Source organism: Lissotriton helveticus, chromosome 4_1, assembly GCF_964261635.1.
Source record: "Lissotriton helveticus chromosome 4_1, aLisHel1.1, whole genome shotgun sequence".
Classification (NCBI taxonomy): domain Eukaryota; kingdom Metazoa; phylum Chordata; class Amphibia; order Caudata; family Salamandridae; genus Lissotriton; species Lissotriton helveticus.
The window spans coordinates 442,012,898-442,026,331 of record NC_136063.1 but is presented as its reverse complement, the minus strand read 5'-3'; the positions used below and the strand labels follow the sequence as shown (position 1 = coordinate 442,026,331).

The 13,434-nt window shown below is 44.7% G+C and overlaps 1 protein-coding gene across 2 annotated transcripts in view; it reads right to left on the bottom strand.

Moving 5' to 3' along the window:
• Window positions 1-13,434, bottom strand: part of INTS8 (integrator complex subunit 8) — a 552,137-nt gene that overhangs the window by 484,676 nt on the left and 54,027 nt on the right. For both annotated transcript variants that reach the window (XM_078687009.1, XM_078687008.1), the window contains exons 5-7: window positions 7,395-7,466; window positions 4,716-4,767; window positions 2,085-2,267 (exon numbers count right to left, since the gene is read on the bottom strand). In XM_078687009.1, coding sequence (XP_078543135.1) covers window positions 2,085-2,267; window positions 4,716-4,767; window positions 7,395-7,466 — 307 coding nt within the window. The remainder of the gene's footprint in view (window positions 1-2,084; window positions 2,268-4,715; window positions 4,768-7,394; window positions 7,467-13,434) is intronic.

The following is a 13,434-nucleotide window of genomic DNA, read 5'->3' as shown; positions in this document are numbered from 1 at the left end:
TTTTACCAATATGGCAGCCTCCTATTCTCTTAGTCCTTTTTTGTCCCCCACCACTCTCCCACGGCTTTGAAGAACTTCCCCACTGAGTATATACAGTGAGAGACACTAATCTATATATCTGGGCAAAGCTCTTCCTTCGCTGGAATTTACCTGACGGGCGTGCAGATCTGCTGTCCACAGGCCATTCTTGGGAATCCCCTTTTATTTCCTGAGTGCGGCGAACCACTCTGTGTACCCCCTTGCACGCCCTGTAACAAAGTGTGCACACTTTCTGTGCGCATATATGCTCGCTTTCTTCCTCCCTACCAGGGGAATACATTAAGGACATTTGGGCCCCCAAATTACCTCCGATATCAAGGAATTGGCGTTATTTCGCACCCATTATAATTTTTCATCTGGTAACTCTGAAATGTATGGACTTTTTTAATTTTATACGTTTTTTATCCACACTTCTTCCTTCAGGGCACTTGAAAACCTTTTCCCTCCTTTTTTTATAATTGTCTTGCCCAGCCATACTTCAGTGGGACAGGCATCACAGTGACAATAGATATCAGTTCATTCGACCTACCAGGATTCAGGCAGAGCTTGTTCTCCTCATTTCTGCAATTTTTGTTTTTAATGAGCCGCCTACCAGCTATACCTTGAACTCTGACCTCTTATTTTAGGGAAGGCTGCCTTTCTTCTCTATAGAAGTTTTCAATCTTCGCTCTGTGAGTATATACTCTATATTAAAGGCTTACACCTCACACCATAACACCATCCTTTCTGAACTATGTTTATAATTCTTTCTTTCAGCGCTTGTTCTCCTTGTTTCGTCTCCTCTTTATCTCATGAGTCCTGATGAGGGTCCACCCATCTTCTCGAGGGACTGAAATGGCGACTAAACTACGTCACTAGATATATTATATTATATATGAATGGGTCATGTTGTTCTTGTTTTTAAGATACACAACTTTGATCACTGAATTTGTTCACATGTTTAACACTTTGATGAGAACACCAAGACCTTTTCTCATTACATATCCACTGCACTGTCACAAAGTATACGTTTTTTATAACAGTTCTTTATATATGAATTTTTTTAATGATTAAATTAACCATTTAGTTAATTTGTATTGATAGTATTGTTTTCAACGGTGAGACCAATGTTTCTAGTACCGAAACTAATGACACTTTTTTCGGTTTCTCCACTCCACCTCGTGGTTTTACTTCCTTACATAGTTTTACTACTTTGCTATGAAAAATGCAACTGAAGAAAATATATATAAACAATGAACACCAAGTACATTTTTCATCCCCTTTTACAATCTCTAAGGAACAGCAACAATTTAAGATGGCTACTTAATTTGGATGTATACTTAAAATGACTGATATCAGGGAAGCAATGTTGATTTGCATACAAGTGTATGAGAAGACTATGCTTGCACCAACATGCACCGCAGCAGGATGTATTGCAATGGAACACTCAATTTTTTAATTTTCATATCTGTTTATTGAATATAATGAAAACACAATGAATCAAACAAGTAGGAGATATATAGCAAAAAGGTTAAAACCAAAGTCCATCTCAGGTAGCGGTTTACAGCATTGTGACTCTGCCAAACATAAACAATACACTGTAACCCAAATTTAAAGGTGGGAAAAGACTGGAGACAGAGAGAAAGGTATGTGGTGCGGTCATCTTAGGGAATGCAATAGATTATTGCCTCTGCTGAAGAAGCCCCACTGCAAGTGCGCTTAAGGTTAGAGATACAGGTAGGTCTATTACTATTGAAAAGTCTGAGTTATCAATGTTCAGTTATGTATATCAAATATGGTATACCTGTGTTCATCTCTGAGAATTCTTAATATCAAACCTGGAGAGAAAAAAGGAGTACATCTCAAACTTCCATCAAATAAAGGGGGAAACTCCCTGAAAGGGAGAGAAAGGGAGGAATGCTGTCCCTGAAGCACCTTTGAAACACTTGTTTGAAGAGATAGAGAAGCATACTATACATTCCAGCCCCATGCACAAAATGTTTAATATCAATTTCAAAGTTTATCTATGCAACAAAATGACAAAACCTAATAATTCAAATCCTTACCTGACACTGTATCTCTTCAGAGCTAATTCTTAACCCAGCTGTTGAATTTTCCGTTTCGCCGTTCAGAGTACCAGGGTCCATTGCTAATAAATCTAGGGTCCTCATTGTGTGGATGTACAGATCTTTTTGCATTTGAAGAGCGGCTTCCAACACCAGAATAGAATCTTCAGCCTGTTCTTTTAACTAAGATAAAAGACAAACAGAAATAGTCTGTGTTTAAAAGAATGCCAAGACTTGAAGGAAAACACAGGCTGGTTGAAATAATTGAAGAGTTCTCCTGGGAGCTGAGCCTTTCTGGAAACCCAAGAAATGGTTAAAATGGCTTTGAAAGAGTTCTGCAAAAAGTTAAAAGTGATTCAAATCTTGGAAACAGAATGATATTTGATGACTTGCGTCCCAACCCCTTATGGGGCTCAGAAAAGTAATTCAGGAGGACTATGACGTTGCACATCACAATTTCAACCATCTACAGCAGTGCTTTTATCCAAATGGTTAAAACCAGATTCTGGGCTGGTAAAAATAAATCCAATTAAAAAAATGTAATGTATGAATTCAATCGACATTCGTAAATCACTAGTGGAAAGAGCTGGAGCTTCCCTTTTAATGCATACAAAAATTGTCTTTGGAGATCAAGAAATCTCATTTCCACTGAAAAGCTAAATGAGAGGTTCTACTTCCTAGTTGATAGAAGGAGAGCAGCAACACTTAGAAAATATAAGTAATCTTCAAACTAGTACCAGAGTGTACCTCTTCTAAACAAAACAGAATGAATCTGCATTGCATTAGCACTAAGCATCGTAATTCCATGCCAGATAATCTGCAGCATAAGTGGGCTGGGAGAATCACAAAAGCAACCAGTAGCAGAAAATAAAGTCAATATTAACCAAAAAAAGTGATCCATAAAACATCGGCAGCGCAAATGGGTCTGGCGTTGGCTGTCAGTATTTTGGCTTTGTCAATGCTTGTTTTATTTTGTCATGGCTGTTGTAAAACGTTTTGGGGGAGAAACTATCAAGACCATGCCAATATAAAAAACAAACATTGTAAACATTGGGTAAAAGTAAGAACACTTGGTCAAAATGTTTTCCGATACTGAAGGGCCTACTTCGTGTGAATCTGCTCTTCTTGAAAGAGCAGAAAGCCATCACTCACAGTGAGGGTAGCCAGTAGGTGAAGTGGGCTGACCCAGTGCCCCACGCTGTCTAGTGTAGAAGAAACATGCGACTAATGCAACAACAGTTCAATAGAAGAAGAAGGCTGGCTGAAAGCCCCTATAAGCATGTTGCATATACAAATATTGTAAAATCAAAAGGTCTTGGCTAACCCCAGGCCTTATAAGGGTAGACTCAGCACATATCTACTTGCATAAAATATACATTCTTGAAAAGGATCCTTGTATTGCATGGGGGCAGGCCACAAACCTTGCAATTCACTGGCTTAACAACATTGGGTGAGAGAAAGTTAACCCCAAACAAAAGGAGCAGGACTAAATTAACCATAGAGCCTTCTTGTGTATATAAGTGCCACAACCAAAGAAATGAAGACTTTAAAATACAGATCCCGAGGGAGACCAAAATTAACCAATGCAGCCAGGGTTGGACGGAGGAGTTGTCATTTTATTATGTTACAGGTATGACAAGAGTTGACTTTCAGGCATCTAGTTATTTCTGGACATCAGCTAGAATAAATATTTAAAAAATTACAATAATCTAAAGAGGATGTGAACAAACAAATGAAGGCGGATGCAAGTGAATGAAGACATCACAAGGTCTGGACATTAAAAAAAACTAAAATGATCTAGTTCTGGATCTCCAAAAGGACGCGACAGTCAAAACTCATCATGACGTTTTTCACCACTGCAGTATTTTAAGCAAACAGTGAGCAGGTGTGCACAAAACGGATGTAAGAGAATGAGGACCTTCCCTAGAGTTTGGCGGAGAGGGTACGCAGGATAACATGATTTAAAGTACACTGCCCGCGCCCGCAAAATATACAGTCCATCTACTCTACTTTGAGTGGCGTGAACCACCACGTTCCACTGAGTGAACCTCTGCTGGTACAAACGGACACTGGGCCGTCGGTCAATGCACACAAGACTGTCTCCCAATTGTCAGTTGGCAGACGGTCCAATGTACTTTTTTTTCCTGTTCAAGAGCACAAAAGAACGCCTTTCAGGAAAGCATAAATTACTCCCACATTCAGAGAGAATATTTCCAGCATGGCAGAGAGATTTATTTTTCGTTTTTCAAAAACAAACTCCACCTTTGTTGAGCAACCACATTACACACGCCAGATCTCTGAAAATGGAGATCAGTCGTCCACAGAGGCAGTAGAGTCCACAATCCCGCTGCAAAACTCTAAGTAAGGTTATAAATTCAGAAATTTGAGTTCGGTGCCCAAAAAAGATTAAAAAGCAACCATGTTGTTATAGCAACAGGTCATAGTTGGCAAAAGTTGGGAAAGAGGATAGGCGTTCCATCAATGCATCATTCTGTAGAACAATTTTAAGGGTTGATAGATGCTATTTAGTTTCACTCAGGCCCGCCACAAAGCCACCAACATCTTGTTAAATGTAAAAAAATTATCAAAACATCAATTAAGCAAAAATAAAAAACAAAGCTGTCAACTCACCACTTTTAATATGTTATCTGTTAATTCCTTTTCTTGCTGCATTTGATTTATTCTAAAAGAGGAATAAAGCAAAGTTATGTGAACGGCCTGATAAGACATTATTTAAACATAATTATGCGTTACCAATATGGAAAATATGGTACAACGGGCATCCATGGTATCATATACATCAGGTTGTGCTGCTGCTGTATCCCATGTGCATCACTCAAATCATCAAAAAGCTATACTGACATTGCACGTAGTGAGTCTGGACAAAGGCCTCAAGTCGAATTCATAGTTGGTCCTAGTTAGGAAGAAATCCTACATAAAATGTAGTAATCCCCATCAGTGAGATGTTCCATGGATTAGCACATGCCTCTGAATACAGTAAAACTCAACTGGAAAAAAATACAATAAAGACAAGAAAAGTATTGCGAAAATTATTATAAAAATATTTATCCATACAACATGGTATGCATGTCATGCCGTGACTCTGCTATAAGCTTTACTGCCCAGAAGAATACATCTGAGTCAAGTGTAGTGTAGTGAGAGGCTCCTTTGAGGCATGAAAAACACGGTTACTGGGTGAGTAACATGTTATTCACCTACAGCACAGCCTGGCCAAACTATGCTAAAGGAATTGAGCTGGTGTAAGGAGAGGAATGCATACAGAGTGTATTTAGATAACATCAGATCGTAGCACTGCAGATCTCCCAAAACAGGTGCTCGGTAATAGCGCATGGCAGCAGACAGTATGACACAGTTGATGCTTTTTACCCTTATAGTGTAGATATACATCGGTTTCTAGATTACACTGGTGTTGCCTTCCACTACTTGAAACTCAGAACCCGTTCCTGCATAGTTAAGCCATACACCTAAGCAAGGTTTCCAAATTAATAATGGCTGCAGACTTACGATTTCTTTCGTTAAAGTACGGCTTGCTCCACCCTTCTGGGCACACAAAGGAATGTTTGATAGGGTAATCGGAGTCCAAATGCATTCACCAACAGACCCTTATATGAACAGTTCTTATCGATCACTACCGCGTCACGTACATAAGGTGAGCGTCTTAGTGATACGGTCTAAAGTTAGGGAAAATCAGGCCAGCAATTTGTTATCCTTACCATCACTGTGCCTCAGATTTCTGAGTGTGGTTTACTGTGTCATGCTATACTGGAGCCTCTAACCATGCACTCCTCTCACATTAACCCTTGGTTGCTTTACTTCTAAACCCTTGGAGGGTCAAGTTTGCAAAAAGAGTAACCTAGTTAAAGTACAATAGTATTGGTGGACCTAGCCACCTATGGTAAACAAGTGTACTAATTTACAAGTAAACACTTACTGTCCCAGGATGGCAACAAACATCTTAAGTAAGGCCTGGCACTACTGAAGGCAGTGAGGGGTCCACACTTTCTAAAGCAATCCTTCTGAACCTTAGAACTCATTGCAACCAAACTACCTTTGCCCCTAGTTGAGAAATGTCTTTTCCACCAAGTACTTGGGCAAATGGAGGCAGGTGGACAGTTGTAAAAACATGCGTGTAACCATAGTTTACTGCACCTTGTGGTACTGGATTAAAACTAGTAACATGCAAAATCTTTAAGGAGAGTTTTCCAAGTGAAGTCGAGAAAGCACAAAGTCCTGCACAACCGAACAGAAGGTACATTTGGGTGTAAAGTTTTTTTTCGTTTCACACGCGCCAGATTTCAGCCTGAATTGTGTTTTGGTGTCCAAAATGAAACGAAACAATTTAGCAGTCAACATGAAATCGAGAAACCCATACTAAGGTTAGCGTTGTCCAAATTTTAGACCACAATGTTGGAATGAGAGAAGTAGTGAAGGAACTTCATATTTTCTGGGGTTAACATAAGGGGCTGCTGTGCCACATTGGTCTAGATTTTTCAAAGCAATGTACCAAGTTGGCAATTGTATTACTTTTAATGCTTAGCTTGTTACCATAAAAATATACATGGATGGAAAGACACGCTGCCCACAATTTCGTCTTCAGGTATGTACAAAAATAGAAACAAAATTATACAAGTGACAATATAGTCTAGGAGCACTCTAAAGGGTGCCTGCCTTCAATCTTCGCTAGCAGAGAGAAGTCTTGGAGTAAGAATGCAAACTTTCAAAATCAGATGGAGAGACCAGCAACCCTGCCACTTATTCTTTGACAGTGTGGGAGGATCTTCTGGTATGTGTCTAGAGAAGGGTGCGTGTTCAGAAGTAAGATTATTTGTCACCATGAAGTGTATTGGTTTCCACATAGACATAATTTAATTGCAATAGTAGTTTAACAGGCAGTAAGTGGCTTACAGGTTACAAACAGAAAGTTTCAGTAATCAAGCCAAGGCTGCCGAGATTATGGACTAATTTGAATTGCTGTACTTCTAGGTCTCCTTATAGTGTCAGGTCTTGTTCTATGGGCAGTCAAGGGATAGCTGGACACCTAGGGAGCTACCACCCACAAACAACCACAAGAAGCATCAAATGTGATTAACATTCTGATAGAGAGGAGAAGCTAGTCACATTACCCAGGTTAAAAAAATCCTTGCACCAGCCTTAGAAGGCGTGTACAATGATTAATCGTAGCCTTAGGTATCAAGTTATTCATTGTTTTTATCCTGTAGCAAAAGTTTCACAGGCACATCAGAACAAATAACTTTTGAAAAGTATCTTGATGTAGCTTTGCTCACTTACACACTTAACTGAGGGGGGCCAGGCTTCACTGGTTTCAACGGGAAAGTGCTTTGCACTATAGTACGAATAGCCCTGCAAGACAGAACGGAGGACAAAAAGTATATTTAAAAAAGAAAGAAAAATACATGTATTCTTAGGCACCTCCCTTTGGGAAATGTAACGCTATTGACCACTCAGTTTATTTATCCATATAGCGGAAATCTCCAAATATCACTAGTGTTTAAAACAAATGTGCCAAAAACAGTGCACATATCCAGTCCAGATAGCTATCTTGTTGTTATCAAAATACCTCAACATCGCTAAACAGATACTTAAAAAAACAAAACAAAAAACACGGAGTTATAGTTTTAGTTCAAATGCACAAAACCATTGAAATGAGCATGTTATGGTAGACCACACACACAATGTATGCCATTACTAGGAGGCCGTGGCCTAAAGCAATATGGCGCCGGTCATGTGAGTTAGGAGCTCCTGGTGCACACGGCCCACAGAGGCAGTTATCCTGCACAAGGGAGATCTTGGGTGACCAGGCACCCGGACCGGAGGTGCCCTAAGACAATGAGACCCCCATAGATGGTGCGCTGACCGCTGCAGACCAATGGCGAGGCAGGCAACCGAGCCAGTGAGCAGCCAGGGTAGCACAGCAGAATGGCAGAAGTCCTGCCTGGCGGATCAGCGCTGCAGAAAGCAGTGTGAAGGGTGGGCCGACGTGAATGAGGTGTGAAGGCCAAACGAACCCAGCCTGGAGAAGTGGGTGCGGGGGCAAAGGGGCGCTTCCCGGCGTGGAGGAACAGCGGCAGCTGAATTCAGCGTGTGGGCGGCTTGGTGGGAGCAGCAGCAGCCACAAGGAGGCGAGGGAGGGAAGCCCACCTGGACAGGGCGGTGAGTGGGGGAGTGTGGAGAGATGGGTGCTCATGCCCTGTTACAGTGGCTGGCTGCTCCACCCAGGGCAGCTGTGCACCTCCGGCTGAGGCTTTGGTCGGGGAGTAGATAGCGGCCCCGGGCAGGGGGACTCTGTAGTGGGGGGGTGTCCTGTCGGGTAGCCGTAGCAAGGCAGGCCTGGTCTGGCTAGCCCACACAGAGTGACCTCCTGGGAGAGACCACAGAGGTGAGGCAGCAGAGGCGCACCAGGCCCAGCAGTGACTGGCACAGAGCAGCATCGCCTGGGAGGGGAGAGGTGCAAGGGGCACCAACACTATTATGGGCCACATCAAGGAAGCAAAAAAAGAGGAGAAAGAAGACCACCGTGAACAGCCGGGCTTTGCGGACTACCTGGCGGCGTCAGATCAGAGCTTCAAGTCATATATGGCGGTCATCCTTGTAGCCATCAATGACACCAAAACTGCCCTGGAACAGAACATAAGAACGGTGGCCCTGGAAGTGGGATTGCTAAGGGTGAACCACCAGACGTTGACAGAGTGGGGGGTGATGGAACACACCCGCATAAAGTTGACACCAGCTATAAAAAAGGGGCAAGCCTGGCTGGTGTCTCTAGAAAAAGAAAATGCAGCCATAGCAGCGAAGTTAGAAGACTTGGAGGGCCGCTCGCAACACAACAACGTCCGGATAATTGGTGTCCCGTAGCAAGCCTAGGGCCCATCTCCTAACTGTTCATGGAAGAATGGCTGGGCTCTGAAGTGTTGGAGGGGCGGACTTTAAGACTATTCACAGCAGAGAAGGGGCATAGGGTGCCGGGGCAGCCTAAGCCTCTGTGGGCTGCGCTTCGAGCCATAGTGGTCAGACGTCTTCATTTTTGAGACAGGAACCACATCCTACAGGTGGCTCGCACTCGCAGACCGTGGCAGCTGGGGAAAGGGGGAGTAGTAAATATATATCCAGACTACACCTCCAAAGTGCAGAAAGAGAGAGAGACATTTATGGAAGTGAAGTGTGCACTGCACCAAATGAGCAGTACCCTCCAAGTCTACGAATAACAGATGGTGGTTATAACTATTTCTTTGACTCTGCAGCTGCATCATGCCTGGAGGCAAAAAGGCCTCCACATGCCTGGGCAGTCCAAGGGCAATCAGACAGCTGCCAAGGGTGCATGGACAGTGTAGAAACTGACCAGGCTCCACTCCACCAAAATCCATGTGGAATCAGAGGTTGTTGCAGAAATTCAAAGCTACAAGGCCTGGACTGTAGACACTCAATGGGAGGCTCTGGCTGTGGACAGAGACACCACAGATGGGGAAGCCTTGCCACCAAGGACAAACAGGAAGAGGGGAGGCTGCTGGAGGTCAGGCCCATGACCGCATATACGATAATCTGACAAGACAAGGAGTCTCTGCGGGACAATGGCCGCCTTTATATGGCACCCAGTGTGCAGGCGACATGATGTATGGAGAGGCCAAGGAGACCAGTGGACAAGGATGGGGGGTGAAGATACCTTGGGTGGTGGGCAGTTGTAAGCTCACTGTACAAGGTTGTATGGGGGGGGGGGTCGTTTTGGGTGGGGGATGGGGGGTTACACATATCCAGACATCGGCAATAAGAATAGTGATGGAGGAGACTTGACAGTGAGAGACGATGGATGATGGATGAGCCTCCGATAGAGGGGTCAGACCCCCAGAGCATGGGAGCGGGGGCCTACGGATCCTTTCTTGGAATTTCAATGGCCTGGGCAACAGATTAAAAAGAAGCATTGTCGTAAATTTCCTGGCAAGGCATGACCCGGACATTGTCCTGTTCCAGAAAGCTTACCTAGTGGGACATAAGTGTGCATAATTCAATCAGGGGAGATATACCATGGTAGCCTATGCTGGATACTCGGCAGGCTCCAGGGGATTCCGGTACGGAAAACAGTCCCATAACACAAACATTTGTGACCCCCCAATTGTTGCCAGGCAGCAGCGGGTCACACATGGAATGGTACACCTCTGCTGATCGCATCATGCTATCTACAAACGGGATTGTAATCAGAGGGGTTATTAAAACTGGTGGACTGGCTTATGACTGCACCCAAAGCACTAATGATCCGGGGGGGCGAGGGGGGTGTTGGTGACCTCAGCATGACCCTACATGGAGACTGGAATAGAGTGACATGCTCCGGGGATACCCCAAGGACAGGCACTCAACCAGCCACCATTTTAAATTCAGTGGGTTTGGTGGACCTCCGGAGGACCCAGAACCTGGAACATAGGCAATATTCATACGAAGCCAACAACATGAGGTCACTCCCAAGGCTTGATTAATCCTAGTCACAAAACATCAAAAGGGCTGGTTCTGGGCCACCAGATACCTCTCCAGCAGAATATCAGACAACTCCCCGATGACCACAATGTATGGGAGAACTTTTAAAAAAATGTTTAATTAATTTCATTATGAAAGAGCGCTATGACATACACAGCTGTACGCCTACAACCCTGAGGCCGGCTGCACTTAGCACTTAAGGCACGTCTCAAAAACAGCACTTCCCACATCCCGGAGGCCGGTCAGCGATGTACATACAATTTGCCGTGCAAATCAATTTAGTAAGCAAAATCGTTGCATGTCAATGATATCAAATGTATCTCAATAACACTTTTTTTTTATAAAAAACAAACAAAACAGTGAGGTTGCAGATCAGTCACTTGCCATCAGTACTCCAACAATTATGCACGATCACGACTATGAGACTCTAACACTGTCATCACCCCTTCCAGCTTTCCCCTGCCATCTTCGCCGTGCTCCCCCATTATGGACTCTTCATTCCAGCTCTACTGCCAACCGGAACACTGCGAGGGTTATCACCTCTATAACTCTGGGGCGTTGGCTCCCTCTTCAGCTCCCGCCCCCGTCACCGCTGTCACGCCTCCCCCCCCCCTCAAATATGTGGTGTATAGTCACCAAAAGTTCTTTGATCTGCACCTCAGAGTGCGTAGTTCACTAAAGTTTTCCGATTGTGTGCAGCAATAAAGGACGTCATGCGACCATTACGGTATTGAGGGTAAGGGTCCTCTCAGCCAACACATCGCTACTCTGCGTTTTGCCATCAGCAGCCCCCAATCCACCAGTCTGCAAGCAGCTTCCGGCATCTTCCTAGAGTAGCCCAGGAGCACTGCCACTGGGTCAAGGGGGATGTCCAGCTCCACGATCGTGCTTATCTCCCGAAATATGTTTTCCCAGTATTTAAAAACACCAGGGCAACCCCACGCTAAATGGATAAAGTCCGCCGTTGGGTAGTGACACCTTTCACAAGCTGCAACCTCTCGCAGGCCATACATGTTCAATCTTTCTGGCGTGTAATACACTCTGTTGATACATTTAAAATGTATCAGTCTATGTTTGCCACACAGAGAGATGTGCTTCGTATTAGCGCAGCAATATGACCACATATCGTCATCTATCATGATGTCCAGGTCTCGCTGCCAGGCTAGCCTGTCTTTAGTGTACTGGTTAGCTCACTGAGACATTGCCAATTTATATAGATTGGAGACCAGTTTGCAAGGGGATTTCGATTTGATGAGAAATGTCAGCTCTCGAACCTCAGGGGGTTCGTCCATGTCACCCCCAAATTGCTGCTGCTTTGCGCTGTGCACTCTGTGAAACTAGAAACTTTGCAGTAGCGTAGGAGCGTCTGCAATATTTCTGACTTCTTCCCACGTTTTAGCAACAAGTCTGAGAACAGGTCCCCCACTTTGTGGATGCCCAGCGCAAGTAACGCCCGAACCACCCCCTTGTCACTGCATGGGGCCAACCAGATCGCCCAGTCTATATGCATTTCCGGGGAGTATAACAGTGCTCCCGCTTTTTGCTGCAGTATGCAGTGCCATGCATGCCGAGTCGCGTTCAGAGAGTCTAGAATCCTGGTACTACAATCAACCGGTTAGAAAATAACGGCTGGGAGGGGAAGAGGATCCACGAACAACTTCTCAAGCTTGAGATATGGTACATTGTTCGTGCCATGGATCCAGCTGTGTGCCTGTGCCCTGTGTGCCATTCAATAATACAGCTCCAGGTCCAGCGCTCCCTGCCCCCCAAGATGATAAGGCAGTGTGAGAACTTGCCATTGAACACAACCCTGCTTGCCCGCCCAGGCCAACCTCATCATGGCATTCTTGAGTCTAGCGAAAAAGGAGCGCGGAAGCACTATCGGGATATTTTGAAACAGAAAGAGGAATCGTGGGAGAACTACCATCTTCATGATGGAGATCCTTTCGATTAGCGATAGTGGGAGCCCAATCCATGTTTCAACGTCATCCTCCAGCTTATCGACCGCTGTCCCATAATTTTCTCTGAAAACAATTTCCGAATCCTTGTGTAACCTGATGCCGAGGTATTTAACTGAATCATCGGACCACTGCAGTGGAAACTCCATCTCAAATGGAGAAGTGGATTGGGTGAGTGGGAAGGCAATGAACTTAGCCCAATAAACCTTTACCCAGAGAGTGCCCCAAAGTGCACCACCTCCTGGATGACCGGGGCTAGATTGTTTTCTGGGTCCCTCACATATAGCAGGGTGTCGTCTGCGTACGTGGAAACTACAATTTCGTAGGTGGGGAATCTGACGCCCCTGTGGCTGTGGTACTCCCTGAGCGCACACGCCAAGGAATCGGCAATTAATGCGTATAGCGTCGGTGACAAAGGGCAGCCCTGGCGCGTCCACCTTGATATGGGAATTGCATCGGTGACGAGGTCCCCCAACTGGATCCATGCACTAGGAGGGTTATACAACACTCCAATCATTTGCAAAAAGATAGGGACAAGCCCCATTCTGGTCAGCACTTGCCGCATAAAGGGCCACTCCACCGAGTCAAAGGCCTTCTCCATGTACAAGAAGACTGCGATTGCTTTTGTGTCCTGTTTGACATGTTGCATTGTGCCAAAGACTGTGCGCAGATTATAGGTAAGGTTTCTATCAGGGACAAACTCGGCCTGCTCAGGGGCTACTAACTTAGGGGCCAACAGGGCCAGATGTGTAGCCAAGATTTTCGCAAACAGCTTAGTGTCCACAGCAAGGAAAGCGGGTGGTAAGATCCGCACTCCTCCAGGTTTTTGCCCAGCTTCGGAATGGCGACTAAAATGGCTTCTCTCATGGACTGTGGCATCCGTCCTGTGA